The sequence below is a fragment of the Microcaecilia unicolor genome, chromosome 3 (genome assembly GCF_901765095.1).
Source record: "Microcaecilia unicolor chromosome 3, aMicUni1.1, whole genome shotgun sequence".
NCBI classification, from domain to species: Eukaryota; Metazoa; Chordata; class Amphibia; order Gymnophiona; family Siphonopidae; genus Microcaecilia; species Microcaecilia unicolor.
Window position 1 is genome coordinate 61,866,125 of NC_044033.1, and position 21,530 is coordinate 61,887,654.

At 42.5% G+C, this 21,530-nt stretch overlaps 1 protein-coding gene across 5 annotated transcripts in view; it reads left to right on the forward strand.

The window, feature by feature from the left end:
- Positions 1-21,530, forward strand: part of TAF1A (TATA-box binding protein associated factor, RNA polymerase I subunit A) — a 182,512-nt gene that overhangs the window by 94,910 nt on the left and 66,072 nt on the right. For all 5 annotated transcript variants that reach the window (XM_030195994.1, XM_030195992.1, XM_030195993.1 and 2 more), the window contains exons 2-4: positions 7,586-7,684; positions 14,476-14,645; positions 19,974-20,087. In XM_030195994.1, coding sequence (XP_030051854.1) covers positions 7,588-7,684; positions 14,476-14,645; positions 19,974-20,087 — 381 coding nt within the window. In that variant the 5' untranslated portion in view covers positions 7,586-7,587. The remainder of the gene's footprint in view (positions 1-7,585; positions 7,685-14,475; positions 14,646-19,973; positions 20,088-21,530) is intronic.

The following is a 21,530-nucleotide window of genomic DNA, read 5'->3' on the forward strand; positions in this document are numbered from 1 at the left end:
ACTTAACCCTCCATCGCCCCAGGTACAAAATAACTACCTATAGTATGTAAACACTAAATATGAGGTAAGAAACTATCTCAGACTACACATCCCAAATTGCAAAAAAGTGATCTACAAAACTGTCCACTCTGCAGACTTCACTTAGGAACCAAATGGTGGAACTCCTTACCACCCAAAATAAGAAATATAAAGGAATATACTAGATTCTGCAAAATCTTCAAATCATTCCTATTCAAACAAATTCTCACAAAGAACAGCCATATCTCAAACAATTAATTACCTGAATGGGTTATTACTCTTATTTACCATTAACTTTCTCTTTGCTTCATGTACAATTTCTCATTCATAATAAGATTTTATAAATGTTAAACATCCATAGCTAACCCAATATGTTTGATACTGTATTGTAAAATTGGATTCTTACAACAAATTACTTTCTTATGCATTATTCTTTGTTATGTATCCTATACTGTTTATTGTAAGCCACATTGAACTCAATCCTGTTTGGGATAATGTGGGATATAAATGTCACAAATAAAATAAATAAATGTAAACCGCTTTGATTGTAAATACAGAAAGGCGATATATCAAGTCCCATTCCGTTCCCTTTCCCTAATACATGGCCAGATTTCAGTGAGGATATCTTGTTTACTGGTGGGTTCATCTTAACTGTTGTTGTAATCTGTGTTGGGAAAGAAAATACTGAAATTAAACTGTCCTTTCATTGGGGTACATGGAATCACGTCATCACACCTCATCTCTTTTGTACAAATAGATTATTCTGTTTTGAGCATGTTTCAGGGACAAGTTGTTTTTATAAGTCAAAATAATAAATATTTTCTTTCATGCAGATCTCTCATTTGTTTAAACATAACTAAATGCAGTCCATTGGTTTTCTTATATTTTCTCCTTGTGATGACTTATACTGTACCAAAACTGGAAATATGGTGAGACAGAATAATAGAGTTCAGTAACATAACACCCAAAACTTATATTTGTTATGTTTTAATCATCTTTATTCAAAGCACAACATGTTGATAAGCTTCATACAGAACAAGAAAAAGCAGTGAACGGTTCAACATGACACAATAAAAACTTTTACAGAGAACATACCTCAAGAACCCTTCCTCTCCCATACTTCCTTTCCTCTCTATAAGCCTACCTGACTGTTTCTGCTCGCTAAAATAACACAACAGATGGACCCAAAGCAGTATAAAACAAGTAAAGTCATAAACACAATTTATACCAAATTGTTTATGCACACTTAGGTTTTGCCTTTGAGTTTAACAAGCAATACCATGTGCATGTAAGATCTAGGTAAATGAATGTAAACAATCTGTGTTGAAGGCATATGCCCTAAATATGTAATACTCGGTAGCAATAATGAAACTGTGATGGAATATTCTCATATCAGGCAGCCAACAGATTTAATTTCCATTGAAAATAACTTTGTATGAGTTTGTCAGCTAATACTGCTGGTTGCTATTTTGTATTTTTGCCTGTGTAATAAAATCACATTTGCAAATATTTTTCTGTCACAGCTTTAATTAACAAAAGGTGTTGAAGAAAGAGCTTTGATGGAATCCTAAGCAAAAAGCACGTGACTATTAGCAAATTGTGTACAGGGCCTGTTATTGTATGAATGGGTTATCCTATCATCAGTGATAGACACAGTCGTATAATTAACATAATTGTATTCACAGTTGGATAATAACTGAGAAAATGCTGTTATCAAATCATATTAGGAAGCTTGACGTTATCTTGGTTAACTTCTGCTGAATATCAACCAGCTAATAGTTTTAAGGCTAGATTTTGTTTGCTGAACTCATGCTGACTCATTGTTTCTCCTTGGTTATTTTTAAACAAGAAGCTAAGAAATAATTTACTCTGGTCTTACAGCAAGGACATCCCATCAAGCTATGCATCACCATTTGGAAAACATGTCATTTAGCTCCAACTGTTCTACTGCTTTCTCTTAGCCATCATTATTCCTGGGACTTGTCTATATATAAACACACAGAAGGGAGACAAAGATTAAACTCCCCTCCCCCAAATGCCTTTTTACAGCCAGACTTGAAGAAGAAATATATATCACAGAACTGGAAAATATTGGCACATTTAGACTGACTCTGGACTTCTGTATGAAGGTAGTTCTGCTTTCAGTATTCAATATCTCTCTTTTAACATAATAGTAGTAAACAATATTAAGTGCATTTTTATACCACTGCATTTCACAAATAAAAAAGAGCAAGTTCATACAAACCATCTTCCTCTCTTGATCTAGGCACAGGAAAAAAAGATTTTAAATGCTCCCAGGTTGTAACTTAATTCATGTTTAATGTGGGATATAAATGTCATAAATCCTATATAGTAATTCTCACCTCCAACGTTCTAATCTTGCTGCCTGTGTCCATGGCTGCTTCGGAGTTGCTGAGCTAGGCTACGTAGTCAGGCTGATGTCACCGTTGCAATTATGCTGTGAACTTCAGAACCCGCGAAAAAAGAAAACAACACATTCCATGCCTCACAGCTGATCCATGTCCAGCGACCCTCCTCTCTCCCCTGCCCCCCCTGCAGCCACCCATGTCAAACGACTCTGCTGTCTCTCTCACCTGCCTCCCCTCCAGCCACCCAGGTTGTGTAGCGAATTATTCGGGGCAGGCAGGAAAGATCCCCGGTCCTGCCTGCCTGCTGCTAGCGCTGGCACTGACCCTCCCCTGCTGCCGGATCGCTGTTCAAAATGGCCGCCGGCATTTACAAGGGCAGCCTCCAAGACTACAGCAGAAGTCTTGCGAGTCCGCCATTGGAAGTCTTGGCGGCCATTTTGAACAGCTATCCGGCAGCGGGGGAGGGTCAGCGCCAGCAGTGGGCAGGCAGGACCAGGGATCTTTCCTGCCTGCCCCGAAGAATTCACTGCACAACCTGGGTGGCTGGAGGGGAGGCAGGTGCGAGAGCAGGGTTGCTGGACATGGGTGGCTGCAGGGGGGGCAGGGGAGAGAGGAGGGTCACTGGCTATGGGTGGCTGCAGGGGGAGAGGAGGGTCGCTGGACATGGGTGGCTGGAGGGGGGGCAGGGGAGGGGTGAGGGGGTCCTCAGACCAGAGAGGTGGGGGTGGAAGGGGTCCTCGGACCATAAAGGGGGAAGGGGGTCCTGTGAGGGGGGGGGGTTGGGGGCACACACTCTGTCTCTCACACTCTCTCTGACACTGTCTATCACACTCTATCTCTCTGTCTCACACACACAGATACTCTTGTCACTCACGCAAACACACACACACTCTTGTCTCTGTCATTCTGTCTCTGACACACACACTCCATCTCTCACACACACTCTCTCTCAAACATACACTCTGAGGAAAACCTTGCTAGCGTCCGTTTCATTTCTGACAAACGGGCCTTTTTTACTAGTAAGTAAATAAATTGATGGAAACTGTAAATGTTGAGCACCTGATTCTTATAACATGATGTCTGTTTTATTTGCCCTTTACCAGGAGGAAAAAATCTGTGCACAAATATAACACATGCTGGGGGTGTAACTATAGCTAGCCCCTCCAAATGACACTGATAATTTATAACAAATTACTACTCTATGAAAAGTTATTCCGTTATGTTACTTCCTCTGTGTACATTCGTATGATGTACAAGCTGGCATGTTTTAAAATATAAGTGAGATTAGATAATTATTATACTTACTCTGTGTACATTCGTATGTTGTACAAGCTGGCATGTTTTGAAGTATAAGTGAGATTAAATAAAAATGCTACCAACAATAAAGGAGGACAATGTGGATGCAGTTTACTTTAAGTGTACGGGATGATGGCTGTGTGGAGATGGGGGAAATGGAGATTAACATAATTGCCTTCAACTTTTTGACATGTCGCCTCCTGTTCTCAATCTAACTTCCTTGGGTACAATGAGGTTGTAATGTTACAAAGTTTCTAATGAATGAGTTGTGGTGCAGTATTTTCCACTGTTAACATTTTGCAGCTAGCTACAAGTTAGATAAAATTTGCTACTCTTTTTACGGAACCTAAAGATAATGTATTGTACCAGTTTTTTTTCTATGCTTGCTGTGAACTATCTCATCTGTAATCTGTCCTGTGCTGCAGCTATCAGTCTCATCCTTAGGTTTCAGTTTTTCTCTCATTAACCATTCTTGTGTCAGGGCTTGATTCACGCACAGTTCCTGGAGTAACACTTTATATTTCCCACTGGCTTGAAAATGTACTACTTTGAGCCAGTGTTTATGGTTGACTAGCTGGGGGCTATTGGCCCTGTGGGTGGAATTGACGCTGTACTTCCTACGTCTTCCTTTGTCTATTTTGTTTGTTGTAGAGCATTTTGATAGTTTTTGATTTGGATTGTAAGTTTTAGAATAAATATAATTCTGTTACAGGGCATCTATTTAGGTGTCATCTTATTAAGATACATAAGCACTTATGTGTTTATAAAATACTATTGTAAAGCAGAAGTTTACACCCATTCTTGAACAGGTGTAAATGTGCAGATAGATTATAAAATATGTTAAGTTTGCCCAAACTCTGCCCCTGTATATGTCTGTGGTCACAGTATGCTCCATCATGTCATTGTGCATACGTTTGTGCCAGCTGTTTTTTTTAATAAGAGGTAATTTAAGCGTGTATGTGGTGTCACGGTCCCAGGCTTTAAACAAACAGTCAAGGACTCTGGAACAATGTGAGCCCTTGGCCTACTGTCGTCGAGCGGCAGCAGGAGGCAAAACCCCCCAAGCAGGACTGGACTAACAAGCTTGGCTTGGCTGGAACCGGATACTGGAATGGATTTGGCTTGACAGGAACAGGATGCAGGAACAGACTTGGCTTGACTGGAACAGGATTCAGGATTCTCAAACAAGCTTGGCAGGAATGGGATTCAGGATACTGGAACAGGATTCTGGAACAGGATTTAGGATACTCAAGCTTGGCAGGAACAGGATTCAGGATACTCAAGCAGGATTCAGGATTTTCAAACAAGCTTGACTGGAACAGGATACTGGAACAGGCTTCAGGATACTCAAGCAGGATTCAGGATTTTCAAACAAGCTTGGCTGGAACAGGATTCAGGATACTCAAGCAGAATTCAGGATACTCAAACAAGCTTGGCAGGAACAGAAGCTAAAAGCAAACAGGGCCGACACAAGCAGGAAGGGAGCTGGAGCTGAAGACAAGCAGGATACAAAGCTGACCCACACAGACAAACAACCGAACTATGGCTGAAGCTGAAGGTAGAGGGGACTAGAACAAGCAAGGCAAACTAGGCAGGACACAAAACTGACCCACACAGACAAACAGAGAAGAACAGAAGCAGAAGTGCACACAGGCACTCTAAACAAGGAATCAAGACTGAAGTGCCCACAGGCACACAGACAGTGCATAAGGCAGAAATGCACACAGGCACACAGACTATGAACAAGGCAACAAGAAATCAAGACAGAAGTGCTACACTGCACACTGACTAACTTGGAGACCTTTGGTATTGCAAAGGCACTGAATGAAAGTGCACCACTTCCTCATAAACAGGTCAGAGGCAGGAAATACACTGAACACCAAAGTGAGGCTTGAAACACACAGGAAAGAAACAACAATGCAAAGTGAAAGAACAGACAGGAGCCAGCTCAGAAGCTGACCGTCGGAAGTAAGGTGAGTCAAAGAGGGATCACGGCCACAGTCTTGACATGTCGCCACATAACACGTGAAAATGACTATATAAAATTAAACTTTGTCTACTTTCTGAAGAAAGAAAATGAAACTGCCATTTTTCTATAAATGCACTCCAATTCTGTTTCCAAACTTTTGTGCTTAATGCATATCCATGCCACATATATTCAGTACATATTAGGGAATCTAAGGATATCTTTGGATTTTTTTTTTTTTGTTCTATTTATTTGTATACATGTTCTGGATCTAGTTTCAGTTTTGTGTGAAACTTTTTTGCTTCTCTTCCTTAGCTGACTTGTGTAAAGGCAATATTCTTGCCCAACAGATATGGCATGCACACATTGCAGTTTGTAATTAACATTTGGTTAAAGCACCCTGCTTTTTTTTGTTGTGTTTCTTATATGCTATAATTATAAAGAGTCAAGATGATTTTAGGAAATTGCATGGATGCTCTGTGCAAGTTTTAAGAATGAGAGCCCAGATGCACAAAACTGAACAAGCCAGCAATGTGGTTTTTATACTGTTTCTAGACGATTTAGTGAACAAGGAGTAAAGTGAGACATGTACAAAAGGTTTCTCAGAGTTCTTTTCCTGTCAAGGTAGCAGCTAATGAAAATTGTATGTAAAGCTATTATAATGAACTAATTACTATACAAATGTGCATGCAAAATGATGCACAGTCGTTTTCCTAACAATGCACAGAAGCAGCTCCTATCTTTACCGTGGAAAATTTAACGGATAGGAGCTGTCCGTACTGCCTAGAATGACAGCTGAAACAATTGTGGAAAGAATCAGCCAATCAGAGCTTGCTTTTGGTGGCAAGCATAATCGCTGGTGACTGTTTCATTAGGCTGGCCCTGGCTGCTTCTCCTCACAAGGGAGATCGACCCTCAGCCGCAGTGTGTAATTTGCAGTTCCAAGAGCAGGCTCGCTTTGCACTTTAGTGTTGACCTGAAAGTCTCTCTCTCTTGGGTCAAATAGGCTCATTCCCAAGGCTCATAAGTGCCTTCCCTTCCTTGCTAGCTAGTGCTTTAAAGGTAATTTGAGTAATCTGTGGCCATCACACTCTGACTTTTCTGTTAAATTGCTCTTGATACCATTTGGTGGTCATTACATGGGGCTATGCAGCACTGACGGGTTGAATGTAATTTTCTACCACTGTGGTGTGGAATCCATTTTACAGGCTCAGCAAGACTCTCTATTGTCAGAGAGTGGGTGGCCAGCACCTCTGCCCTGGTGCCCTCCCTACCAACGCTGCTGCCTACACTTCCTCCCGTATCCAAAGAAAACCCAGTGCTTGTGCTTGCAAAAAAACCAACCAACCAAACAACCCCCCCAAAAAAACAATGAAAAAAAGGCTACCTCTACTACTTTCGTGTATGAAAGTCATCTGTAGCATACGTAGAGCAGCCTCGCTTCGCTACTGGCTTCTCTGCATGTGCTCAGTTGACCGACTGACTTCCCTCCTATGGCATGCTACTCATTTTGGGAATCTCTCTGTATTTTCAAATCGGTAAATTTTACTGAGGTGAAAATACAAAGCGATTCTTTACGGGGACCTTAGTGCATCTGGCTCTGTGTATTTTGTCCTTATTGGTAAGCTGTTTTCCATTCTTAGTACAGCATCCAAGAACTGACTGAACTTGGAATCTCAAACATGCTCCAATCCCTAGAGATGATCCTTAAACAACAGGATTGTAGCACATTTGCAGAACAGTGTTTTGAAGCTTCTAATGTTGTTGATCATGCTGCACCTTTCATATGCACTAAATATAATGGTAAAAATGGGAATGTGGCTCTGTGGGTACTGTAACATTTTTGTAAAAGTAAAGTCTTGAGTGCTTAGGGTTTAAAGTATTTGGTGCAGTAAAGTTCTCTAGATTAATATAATTTGCTGTTTTTGTTGTTAAGGGATGGCCAGGGAGGCAGCAGACGACTGTCCAGAAGAGACTGCAGGAAGCACATATCCAAGGGTCCCTGTGCTACTCCCCAAGCACCTTCCACTTCTAGGTACTCTGTTTATTCTTTATCCAGCAATCTTGACTCTATTAATTTTCATGGTTTTAATTTAAAAACTCTTTTGGGTGGTGGTAAATGGCATTGTAAAGGGGAAAAAAATCTGGTGTCTTTTTCTCTGTAAAATAGCAAAACAGCAAAGGTGGCAAAGAGAAGTCCCCAAGTCAATCGTGGTGACTTATAATACTTTATTGGGTTGAAATAAAGACTCTACATAAAATCGTATTTTGGCCAAAAGACTGTCATCAGGAGTCTGATCTCAACACTTGATCTCAAATAAAGCAATTCTACTGAAACATACGCATACACATTCTTGAAGATACGGCAAGTAGAAAAAATCCTGTAGCAAAATGATCGAACTTATCACAGTAAACATGATCTTGGTATCGCTGGTATCAAACTTCGATACTGGCGAAAAGATCGTGTTTACTGTGATAAGTTTAATTGCCTTGCTGCAGGATTTTGTTTTTTTCTATTTGCCATATCTTCAAGAATGTGTATGCGTATGTTTCAGTAGAATCACTTTGTTTTTTGAGATCCAAGTGTTGAGATCAGACTCCTGATGAAGGCCTTTGGGCCGAAACATGATTTTGTGTAGTCTTTATTTCAACCCAATAAAGTATTATACGTCACTATGATTGACTTTGGGACTTCTCTGTCACCTTTGCTATTTTGCAAAGGTTTTTCTTCTTTGTATTTTTGGTAATTTTCTTTGACATCTTGAGGATAATTTTTTCTCATCAGAAAAAGTTGATTTTTGGCCTATTGGGGATTGACTGGGATCCTTTAAATAGGATTGCGTGTTATTTTATTTCATTCAAGACTTTCCCTTATTAGATTGTGTATTAGTGTGTGACTTGCATGTTCCTTAGTGTTCATTCCAGACTAGCTTAGAATCTATGGGTGTTGTGCCCATCGACCAGTGGATGGAGACAGAAATCAAATAGTTCCATGTGATTTATCCTTTAAGGGCACAGTGCAGGCACAGATGTTCAGTATTTTTCTGTCTTGAGCAGCTGGTGACATCATGCAGATTCTGGGCTTTAAGTCTGATAGGCTTCTGAACCATTTTTCTGTGGTTCAGTTGAGCTATAATTATATTTTACATATCAAATGGCTGGAAGAAAGAAAATTGCTTTGGAAATACTTGAAAGGAAAGTGACTTGGATCTGTTCATTTCTCCTTTTTCCCAGCAGGGATTCTTGAGATCAAGAGTCCACTTCTCCATATGCAAGAGGTTGTTTGATGCAGGTTCCTGGACCAGTTGAAGGGCTGGGTTCTAGTTTAGTGTAGAGAGCATGTCTCTGGAAAGCCTTTTAGCCAAATGGGAAAATTCACAGCTGTCGGAGTCCATTCCCTCCCTCTTCCCCCATCCTGTGGCCACCTTCACGCTCTGCAACTAAGGGCTCCTTTTATAAAGCGGCACTACTGATTAGCGGCGCACTGAATGTGAAAAAGCCCATTGAATTCCCATGGGCTTCTTTGCATTCAGTGCACGCTAATCATTGGCGTTGATTTGTAAAAGAAAGGAGCAAACCTATGAGGTGCGGCATTCACGTTGTCGCTCTTTATTGGTAGCATTTTTATTTAATCTCCCTTATATTTTCAAACATGCTGGCTTGTACAGCATAAGGATGTACACAGATGAAGTATAATGCCGAAACAACTTTTCATAGAGTAGTAATTTGTTATAAATTGTAATCAGTCTGTCATTTGGAGGGGCTAGTTATAGGGACACCCTAGCACTGTTGTATTTGTGCAGAGAGTTTTTTTTTTTCCTCCTGGTAAAGGGCCGCTAAAACAAACATGAGAATCAGGTGCTCAACATTAGAGTTTTTATCTATTTACCTATTTATGATATTTATATCCCACATTAAACATGAATTAGATTGAAACCTGGGAGCATTTAAAGTCTTTTTTTTTTTTCCTGTGCCTACATCAAAAGAAAAAGATGGCATGTGGGAACTTGCTCCGTTTGTTTTGTGAATTGCAGTGGTATACAGTGCAATCCGCTTAAGTGCAAGGGTCTGGGACCAAAGAAATCCATGCAGTTAACCGGAGCGTGCACTTAACCGTTGTGACCCAAGGAAGCTTGACATCTGATAAACATATGTACAGTACTGTTATATGTACAGTATATAGTCTCCGTTAACTGACGTTAGGCTTACTTGAAGTAATCAGTCATAGTCCTCTGTACACTCTTGTGTCTGTGAGTTCCATAGACTATGTCTGCCAGACGGTAAAAACTGTCATAGCACTGACATCCAGTGGCCTCCAGATAGGCCCGCACGGTGTTAAGATTCTCCAGCGCTCTTGCAAAAGTGACAGGAGGTTGTTGAATTTTGTCAGCATGTGCCTCGCTGCTCATTTCATCATCTGTTTCATCATCAGCTGTTGCCTGTGTGTAGGTGCATATCTGGACATCAGTGCTGTCGTCAGCTGTTTGTAGATCGTAATCAGCTGAAAGCACACTAATTTCATAAACATGCCGTGTGGTATCAATTCATTTTTTTTTTTCTTTTTTACTTTGTTCCTATTTCCAATTCAAAGTGGAGAAAAAAGAGACCTCAGCAGTCTCTGCATGGCGATACTGTGCTCAATGTGCTCAAACGCCAGCACTTCTTGGACTCCATTGTAATCATTGGTCTCAGAAAACTCCACTGGTGTATCATACACCATATGTGAAATCCTAAATCGTGATATTTTATTCTTCTAACAATAATACTGATAATGGTGTTACTTAGCTTTTAATCTTGCCCAACGGGGCTCTCCGTTTCGCTATAAGATTTAAGCTTTAAGTTACTTGGCCCCCTGAGGAAGCTTAAATCTTATAGCGAAAGGGAGAGCCCCGTTGGGCAAGATTAAAAGCAAACTCGTTCAAGATGGTAGAAAGAACTGAAAGAACCCAATTTTCAGCACCAAAGTCATCAGCGTCTTGTTTTTCACCATGCTGTTTCTTGAATTTTATGTTGTTCCTCTTCTTCCATCTTTCCAAACATCCAATAGTGGTTTTGAATTCACTTAGTCCACGACTTTCAGCTAGCTGGTTAGCTTTCTCCATAAACAGTGGACCACTGACAGGAAACTGTCTGCTCCTGACTTGAGAAAACCACCGAAGAAGAGCTTCTTCTACATCCTCAGCTTTTCCCGCCCGTTTATGTTTCCGGTGTGGATTTGTATTGTTTTGCCAGTCTTCCAGAAGCTGGTCTTTCTGCTTCAATACACGTGAAATTTGACTGGGATTGACACCATATTCTTTAGCAATAGATGGTTGACTTTGTTTGTTTTCTAATTTTTTAAGAACTTCTATTCGTTCAGCCAGTGTTAAAGTCTTACAGTTGCACGATGACGACAACGACTCCAGTGTACACTCTAACAACATTCTTTTGCTTTTTCTGCCTGTGGCAGTTAACCAACAGGATTTAAAATTTATCGCCCCTTTGTCACGCGCCAATCGGCTTCCATATTCCGTGCGTGTGCTTATGCGGAGTCTTTCCTTCTGAGAAGCGGTCTTAAACCATGCATATAAGCGAATCTTGCACTTATCAGTGGTGCGCTAAACCGAAGTTTGTCCCCATAGAAATTGATGGTGCCAAAAACGGGACCGAAGTACGGCATGCTGTTAAACAGAGCATGCGCTTATCCGATGTGCACTTAAATGGAATGCACTGTATTATAAAAATACACTTGCCTTTTTTATTACTGCTTTTTCACAGAAAAGTATTGAATAATTAGGTAAGGGCTTCCTTCATTCAGAAGTTTTGTCCAGCATTAGTCTAATGTGCCAACATTGTCCAGTTCAGCACACTATTAGCTGCCAAGTTAATACAACGTTAATTATATTCAGTAGAAAACAAATATGTTGCCTCAGGCTGCTTGCTATGTGACTACTCCATCACTGTTTCATTATTGCTACTAAGTATTACATATTAAGGGCATTTGCTTTAAACTTTGTTTTAATTAATTTATCCAGCCCTTATATGCACATGGTTTTGCTTTTTAATTCCAAAGGTGAATCCTAAAGGTGGTTGAAGAATTAGGTATAAACTGTGTTTCTGACATTTCTCGTTTTGGAATTTGGACTGCTTTGGATGCTGTGCTGATCTGTACATCTGTCTTAGCAGAGTTCATAAGAAAATGATTTATGTTACTTTTACTAGTATTTTTACTGCTTTTAGAATCTGGCCTTCTTGTGGGGGGGGGGGGGGGTGGTCAAGGTGACTGCGGCATGGCAAGGGCTGGGAGTTGGGTTGGAGGAGATTACTTGCAGCAGGGACGGGCTAGATTCTGGTGGGCACGGGTTAGATTTCTGTCACCGTTCAACTCTAGTTGGGACCCATTCTCTTCATCTTTTTGTCTCTATTTGCTTTGTCAATACACTCGGAATTTAATTTTATATCTATGCTGATGTTTAGCTCCTTTTCCCTCTTTGATCATGAAGAGTAGAGGCCATTACTCTCTTATAAATTAGGTGTTATTTGCAATTGACTTTTTGATAATGGTCTAAAACGAAATGCTACAGAAACAACTACTGTTGCCTGTGTAACATGATTCCAGGCTTCTTTCTGCAGATGTAGGGAATTAGAAATTCCTATTTAATGAAATGGTTGTTTTTGAAATTAATCTGTACTAAAGTGTCTTTCAAATTCTTAATCTCACAGTAATGCTTTTATCAGGATTCTGAGTCTTGCCCATGCCTCTCACTTCGCTCTTTCAATAAAGGTTAAACTTTCTGTTTGCAAGACATGTCATGATGGAGTGAAGCAATTACTTGAGGTAAAATACTAAAACAGTGCATGGTAACTTCTATATTTCATAACCCATATTTCTTGAGGTTTTTAAATTTTTAGTTTTTGTTTTTAGTTTAACTCTTGCAAATAATCATACACCTGTACAGACAACTCATTTGGGTTTTCCATTCAAGGTACTGTTTTTTTTCTGGACTGAGGAAATTGTATATATAATCTTTCTGTTGATTTGTCACCGAATTCAGAAAGTTACACCTAGATATGTGTTTTGAGGTTATTAGTTTTTGTGGCGAAACAGTGGGTTTCTGAGCCTATGAACTGTATTATTTTACTGATGACATGTATTTCTCCTAAGTGGCCAGCATATGTCAATTGTTTTCTTTAAAACTGTACCAGAAGTGACAGTTTTTTTTTTCTTTTTCCTGCCTGTGAGGTATTTAGTCAGTTTCAGTTTGGAAGTAGAGGGAGAAAGACCTCTCTGCTGAGACCCTGTGATCAGTTATATTCTGTAACTGGTGAGCAGCTGTATTTCCTGTACTTTCCAGGCACTATTCAGGTAGTGATAAAATGTTTAGATTTTTTATAATTAATCCTATTTCAGTTACCTGTTGTTGTGTGCTGTTTTCCCATCTGTTTTATAGTTCCCTGTTCAATATTTGATGGAAATAAACATAATTGTTTGTTTGCTCCGCTTGTCTGGACTGACTAAGAATCCTGGTGGTTTGGGTCTATAGGTGCTTTCAAAATGGGAACTGTGGGACCACTGGGAGTATGGCCTCCAGTAACCTAGAAATCTCTGGGGATAATTTTGAAAGTGGGAGACTCTCCCAGAGGCGGTTGTGACCCAGTCAGTGGGAGGAGGGTGGTATTGTGGAGCACAAGCGGCAGGTTCAGGCAGACCTGAGCTGTGCTGGGGACAGATCCTCCAGGTAGCCACAGGGTTAGCTTCAGGAGTGTGACTAGGCATTTCATGACAGACTTCCACTGGAGTTGTTAGTTTCACTTTTGTTAGAGGAAATAAGAAAAATAGTGTCACAAAATGTAATTTGGAGGCGCTTCATTAGCCCACTTAAGCAGAGTACATATCTGAGGTATTAATAGAGCTAACATTATGATATTTCTTCTATTTGGAGATGTGGGGGAGTAGCCTGTTGGTTGGAGCATTGAGAAATCAGGGTTCAGATCCCACTAACATGTTTTGTGGCCTTGGGCAAGTCACTTAGCTTTCCATTTCCTCCAATACAAACATACATCCCCTCCCTGTTTACTAAGCTGCACTAGTGACTTTTCTACACTGCATTTCCGACACAGCTCATTCAAAGTGAATGGGCAGTGTTGACATTATCGTGGCTTAGTAAAAGTGAGGATAGATATTAGCCTTCTGGGGATAGGGAAATACTGTATTTGTATAAGAGTTCACCTTGAACTATTACTGGAATGACGTGAGATAAATTTTTTTTTGATCCATGTGTGGATGTTTTATAAAGTATTCTCCTTTAGGTGTGCTCAAAACTTCTTATTTAGTCTCCATGCCTTCTCTGTCCCATCTTTTCACTTTGTTCCTCCTTCATAACTCACCCATGCTGAAATTGACCTACGTACATTCTCTCTGCTTCTGACCTTCACTTAACTAAAGAGCCTCCTTGACACTGTGTGGCATATGATTTGTAACTTTCCTATGTGCTGTTTTTGCCTTTTCACCATGTTCCGCCTGATGTGGCCTGTGTTTGACCTTGACAGGTTCCTTATATGCTATCCTAATTTAAACTGCAGTTCATAATGTCTGATCGTTGTTCCTCTGGGCAGCATTGTACTCTGCTTTGATGCTCACAGTAAACGGTGGACAATCAAATATTAGTATAACAATCTAAAAGCAGCTTTCTTGATGCATAAGACCATGGGGGTAGCTTTTAAGCCAGAAGCAGATATTGGGCCCCTTAAGAAAGATTTTTCTCTCATTATGTTTTCTTTAAAGGGGGGAGGAAAGAATCCTTTAATTCTGTAAGTGAATAACATGGTTGATTTTATTTTACACAGGATTTCATGGCCGGCCGAAGAGTGGTTTTCATCAAAGCTTATCAATATGTTTGGAATACATTCAGGAGGCCCTGTTTCAGAACCAGTGGCAGAGGGCTGCAGAATTCATGCTGATCTATTTTCAGATCCTGGGAGATACTACAACAAGGGAACAACAGGCTGCCCCTGAGGTGCGGCATCAAAGCAATGTAGTAAACGGAATCCCTTACTCAACACCTCCAAGAAGCAGAGTATTATTGCAGTAGTTAGGCTAAGGAATGATGAGAAGGGATTTAATATACCACCTTTTTGTGGTACGATCAAAGCGGTCTAGTGTATTACTGGTATATGCAGGCACTTTTTTTTTGTGTCTAGTGGGCTCACTATTTAAGATGACTATTTTTTTGATATAATGAAAAATAGTTTGCCTGGGATCCTTTCTGGAGCATCTCTCTATATAAAAGGCAACACCAACGTTCTATGAAGCCTCCAGACGGAAGTGTGAAGGGGGAGAGATATCCGGTTTCCCCATGAGTGTCTGCCCCACCCTCTCTGTAACACAAACAGTCAGTGAAGGAAAACAGCAGAGCACGAAATCAAAACAGCTGGCTCTGTAACAGTGAAGGACTCAGAGGGGAGAGAGGCCAGAGGGCAGGGACACACACACTCCCACATGCACACAGAAGAAAACCTTGCTAGCCCCCTTTCATTTGCATCAGAAACAGGGCTTTTTTACTGAAGGACTCAGAGGGAGGAGGGGAGAGAGGGCAGGGACACACACACTCCCACATGCACACAGAAGAAAACATTGCTAGCCCCCCCCCCCCCCCCCCCCCCCCGTTTCATTTGCATCAGAAACAGGGCTTTTTTACTAGTGTTTACATAAATCATGCAGTTGGGAAGTGGTGTTAGTCTAATTGTACCTATGGGGTGTGCCGATACAAGTTAAAGGGTTTCAGAGGGAAATGTGGAGCTGCTTGCATTATCTCCCAGAAACATCTGGGTAGGCCCTGGATCCTTAGGCTAACTCTAATGTTAACATATGTAATGTGGCCTTTGGTCCCTTTTATTTCATGTCTGTGCTCCTCCAAGCAGAGGTCATATTGAGGGATATTTTCAAAGCAGTTAGCCTTCCAAGGTTCCATAGAAACCTATGGAACTTTGGAAGGCTAAGTGCTATGAAAATATGCCTCAATAATTGTGATTTAGTGTAGTGAGTGGACTGAACCATTTGCTTATGGCTACATGAGACCACAGTGGTATAGTCCATGGGTTTTGGTCACTGTAGCCTGAGAATATTCTGGTCAGACGTTCGGAGCTCGGAGAAGTTCAGTTTTCTGCCTCAGTCTGAAGAGGGAGGGAACCTGTCTTCAAGTTCCTATATTGTGTATGGGGTGACATACATTAAAATGTTGGCATAAGTAGCTTTCTCCGAGGACAAGCAGGCTGCTTGTTCTCACATGTGGGTCGACGTCGGCCCAGGAATCTGCATTTTGCAAGCAAAATAAAACAAAGGTTTGCCAGAGTCTTCTGGCGCACGTGGACTGATTTCCCACCTGTCACGTGAGCACATCTCGTCAGTTTTCTTTTCTCTGTATTGAGGTGCGGTAGGTTTTTATCTGCGCTCTTCTCAGACCCAGGAAAGAGTCTTTGTGAGTTTTTTTTCGCTTTTTTGTTCTAATTTTCTTTATTTTATTTCAATTCTTAAAATTTTTTTTTCCTCGTAGTATCTGTTAGATTTTTTTCACTTTTTAAAGTTTCCTTTGTTTTTTGACGCGGCCGGCTTGTTCCCTTATTTTTTGTGCCCTTTTTCTGTTAACAGGCACAAATATATTTTTTGATTTTGCCGAAGCCGTTTTTCCTTTCAGGTCATCGAAGACATCCAGCGGCTTCAAACGTGTACTTGGTGCAACCAGTCCATCTCGGGTACTGATACCCACGCCTGGTGTATCCAGTGCCTTGGGCCTGACCATAGCCCAGCTGCTTGTAGTCTGTGTCTTTGTATGAAGAAACGGACCCAAGCGTCTCGAGAAGCCCAACGAGAAAAGCTTTTTGGGGCTTGGTCCGGTCCTTTGACATCGACATCGGTACTGAGGTTGGCAGCATCAACATCGACAGAAGCATCGACGTCGAGAGCGGAGGTAATGGCTGCAGAAAGACCAACTCGCGCTAGGAGCAGTGAGGCATTGAGTGGGTCTCCACCTGCCTCGAGGCCTCCTGTTATGCAGGCCCCCCGGCCCCGAGGAGGCGTGATTCCACGTCCTCCTCATCGGTACCGAGGAGTCTTGATGATGGGCATCAAGCAAAGGCAAAGAAGCACCATCATCATTCTCCTTCGACACACGGTACCGGGAGCTCTGGGGCGTCGAAGGAATTGACACCTGAGAAGTGTCGGCGCTGAGAGGATCACTCTCCCTCTATACACTAGGTGCCGATGCGTCGGTCGTCTGGCAGCCCAGTACCTGCTCCCGAGCCTCGACAGATTCTGCCACCAGCTCCTTTACCGACCCCGCAACCTTGTCCAATGGCGACTCTCGACGAGCGCATCAGGGCCGTGCTTCCAGAGCTTCTGGAAGGATTGCTGCGCCAGTCTGCTTCGGTGTCGGGGGTGCTTGCACCTTCCGTACCGTCTGCTTCAGCGGCATCTGGCCCTTCACCTGTGGTGAGGTCCCCGACCTCGGTGCCGCCTGCCACCCAGGTTGACTCCCCTTCGACGTCAGTGGAGGAAGCTTCACTGCAGTCCAGGCAGGCGTCGACTTCTCGGCACCGCCATAGAGGACGTCGTTCCTCAGCATCAAGGCAGGCTCAGTTTCGGACTGCTCTGAGGGATGTCTTGTCCGATACTGAAGACGAGCATTCGTGGGAGGAAGAGGAAGATCCCAGGTACTTTTCTTCTGACGAGTCCTATGGGATTCTCTCTGAACCTTCCCCTCCACCAGAAAGGAGACTTTCTCCACCAGAGAATCTATCCTTTACCTCCTTTGTCAGGGAAATGACTGCGGCTATTCCCTTCCCTATGGAGGTTGAGGATGAGCCCAGGGCTGAGATGCTCGAGGTCCTGGATTATCCTCCACCTAGAGAGGCTGCAACAGCTCCTTTGCGTAATGTACAGAAGTAAGTCCTTATGCGGAACTGGTCGTTCCCTCTGTCTAACCCCGTGACCCCTAAAAGGACTGAATCCCAATATCAGATCCACGGGGAACCTGGATTGATGAAGTCTCAGCTACCTCACAATTCCATGGTGGTGGACTCCGCTCTCAAAAGAGCCAAGAGTACTAGGGACTATGCCTCGGCGCCCCCAGGCAGAGAATCTAGAACCTTGGACTCTTTTGGGAGAAGACGTATCAGGCTGCTATGCTCACTGCCAAGATCCAGACATACCAGCTCTTCACAAGCGTCCACTTGCGGAACTCGGTGAGGCAACTGTCCAGCTTGGTTGATGCACTCTCTCCGGAGCAGGCCGAGCCTTTTCGCCAGGTGGTCAGGCAGCAGAAGGCGTGTTGAAAATTCCTGGCCAGGGGTACGTTTGATACTTTTGATGTAGCATCCAGGAACGCTGCTCAAGGTATAGTGATGCGCAGTCTCTCATTGCTGCATGTCTCTGACCTGGATCATTCGGTCCAGCAGCGGATAGCGGATGTTTCTTGCCGGGCGGATAACCTTTTTGGTGAGAAAGTAGAGGATGTAGTTGACCAGATCAAGAAGCATAATTCTCATCGGGCGTCTTCTGCTGCTACCTCATCATCTAGGAGGTTTTTTGGGGGGAAGAGGAGTGCTCCCTATTCCTATGCTAGGTGTAGGTACACTCCTGCTTCTCAGCAGCCTGCCCAGGCTCAGCCCCAACACGCTCATTTTCGTTAACAGCGTGCACCTAAGGCCCATGGTGCTCCCCATCAAAAGGAAGGGACGGGCTTTTGACTGGCTCCAGTTCAGCATAGCCTCAGTAAAAGTGTATGTACCGGACGACTTGCCGGTAGGGGGGAGGTTGATGTTTTTTCACCAAAGGTGGCCTCTCATAACCTCTGACCGGTGGGTTCTTCGAATAGTCCAGTTATGATACACCCTCAATCTGGAATCCAGACCTCCAAATTGCCCACTGGGAGCTCATTCTTACAGTTCCTAGCACAAGCAGGTACTTGCAGAGGAACTCTCCGCCCTTCTAAAAGGCCAGTGCGGTCGAACCCGTTCCACCAGGGGAAGAAGGGCTTGGATTCTATTCCAGGTATTTCCTTGTGCAAAAGAAAGCAGGGGGAATGCGTCCCATCATAGACCTAAGGGCCCTGAACAAATTTCTAGTCCGAGAAAAATTCAGGATGGTTTCCCTAGGCACCCTTCTTCCCATGATTTAAGAGAACGATTGGCTATGCTATCTGGACTTAAAGGATGCTTACACACTCATCTCGATACTTCCTAGCCGAAATCGAAGGTATCTCCTATGGGCTGGAACACAGCACTTTCAGTACCGTGTACTGCCCTTTGGTCTGCGCCCAGAGTGTTCACAAAGTGCCTGGTGGTAGTCGCAGCATCGCTATGCAGACTGGGAGTGCATGTGTTCCCTTATCTCGATGATTGGCTGGTAAAGAGCACCTCGGAGGCAGGTGCTCTACAGTCCATGTGAATGACTATTCAAGTGCTAGACCTATTGGGGTGTTGTAGGGACCCTGAAGAGGACCCGGAAGAACCAGGGCCTGGGAGAACTGGAGATATGGGGCCCAGTAGGGTATAAGGGAGAAATGGAAAGCCTGTTGTGTCAGTCATATGTTGAGGAAGGATTGTTCCTCTGAAGAGGAACTTCAAGGGTACAGCCTGTGAATGTTTGGCTAAGAATAACTATCTGTTGAACCAAATGTCCTAGTAATAGGCCTTGAAACCTAGATATAAAAGAAAATAAGAAAATTGTCAGTAACATAGCCAAAGATGGAAGTACATGGGCCAAAAAGATATGGTGTATCTATTGATGTATTAAGATGGAGCCTGAGAAAAGAAAAAGTTGTGTTGCTTGCCAATTATGTTATTATGCCAAAGAATGAATCTGTATTCTGAAATTTGCTAATAAAAGTAGCTCAGCAAAAAGAAGACTCAGACTTATCTTACAAGGCTGCTGGATGTTTGCATCTGTGATAACCTTTCCTGAAGCTGGCTTTAGTTATAGCTGTAACTTGTGTTTCTTCAAATACACCTTGGGCTCTGAAGTCTGAGCTGAGGTAAAGGCAAGGAGTCTCTGATGGAGAAAAAGATCTCTAATCTGAATGTTGTGTTAAGTGAGAATAAGCATCTTCACAGGCGTAATGAGAAATATGTGTGTCGAGCACCTAACCAGATGTTTTCAGCCCAGTGAAAAGTAGAAAGGAGGGTGCTGTCCACCAAGCTTTCAGATATTATGAATCGGTTGCTTGTGCTGCATTTTAAATCAAACACACATGATGCAGATGGACAGCAAAATCATGCGGTTTTTTGTTTGTTTGTTTCTCTGCTTAAATTAAGATCTTTTATTGTGGAGTGTTACTTTTTACTTGCAGATATTTTGGAGACTAGGAACTGAAATTTTATTTCATCATCCCAAAAGCAGCATCGAGGTTTTCAACTGCTTTGCTGACAGGATGAAAAACATTGGCGTAAAACATTTTTTGCAGGTAAAGGAATGCTTTCCCCTGGGGCACTTGAAAACCTCTTTGGTTTGTTTGGCCCATCCAACCAATCTCCTGCCCTGTCCCCAAGCTTTCTAGTTGCTGCTGTTATGTTGGGTAAAATATTGTTAGGGCCATGGCCTACCCCTTCTGCTGTCTGACTGCTCCACTAATCAACTTGGGGCCAAGTTTTCTGTGGCTGTTTAGTCACCTAAAGAGAGCTTATCTACTGTACTGGATGTAACGAGTAAATGGTTCTGGGAGATGTATTTTATGTTTAAATCTGTTTTATTGGCAAAGAAACATTAAATACAATTCTCTAGACATTCGTGCACTCATCAATGTTGAAGTTCAACACATCGTTTTCATTCCCAATCGCCAAGGAATTTTTTTGATTATATCCCCCCCTCCCCTCCCTCTCCTCCTCCAGTCGGTTCAAAACTCTGCTGCCCGTCTCATCTTCAGCCAGGGTCGCTTTACTCATACTACCCCTCTCCTCAAGACCCTTCACTGGCTCCCTATCCGTTTTCGCATCCTGTTCAAACTTCTTCTACTAACCTATAAATGTACTCACTCTGCTGCTCCCCAGTATCTCTCCACACTCGTCCATCCCTACACCCCTTCCCGTGCACTCCGCTCCATGGATAAATCCTTCTTATCTGTTCCCTTCTCCACTACTGCCAACTCCAGACTTTGCGCCTTTTGTCTTGCTGCACCCTACGCCTGGAATAAACTTCCTGAGCCCCTATGTCTTGCCCCATCCTTGGCCACCTTTAAATCTAGACTGAAAGCCCACCTCTTTAACATTGCTTTTGACTCGTAACCACTCGCCTCCACCTACCCTCCTCTCTTCTTTCCCGTTCACATTAATTGATTCGATTTGCTTACTTTATCTATTTTTTGTCTATTAGATTGTAAGCTCTTTGAGCAGGGACTGTCTTTCTTCTATGTTTGTGCAGCGCTGCGTATGCTTTGTAGCGCTATAGAAATGCTAAATAGTAGTAGTAGTAGTAGTAGTAGTGTTCATATTACAGGTATAGAACATATTAATAACCTATCTTAGTAATACTATATCTAATGCGTTGTTAACAGTAAATAACAGAAATCTTATCAATCTACTTCTTTTCCTCTAAAGCTCTTTAACAGAAACAGAACTACCCCTCCTCCCCTGCTTAACCTCAACTTTGCCACCCCTCGTTCAACTGTCCCCTTTATCCCCTCCTTTACTCCCCCCCTCCCCTCTGCAACCCATACTGAAAAGTATTGTCCAGTCAGGTTCAAACATTTATCAAGTAACTTCTTGCTTTTGGGTTCATTATATCCCAAAACTTGTGCCACCTCTGCTGAAATTGTTTCCCCGGGGCTGAATCAATGTTCCTCACTTCCAGACGCTCCATTCATAGCAAAGACATCATCCGGGTACGCCATTGCTGCCACGTGGGATATTTG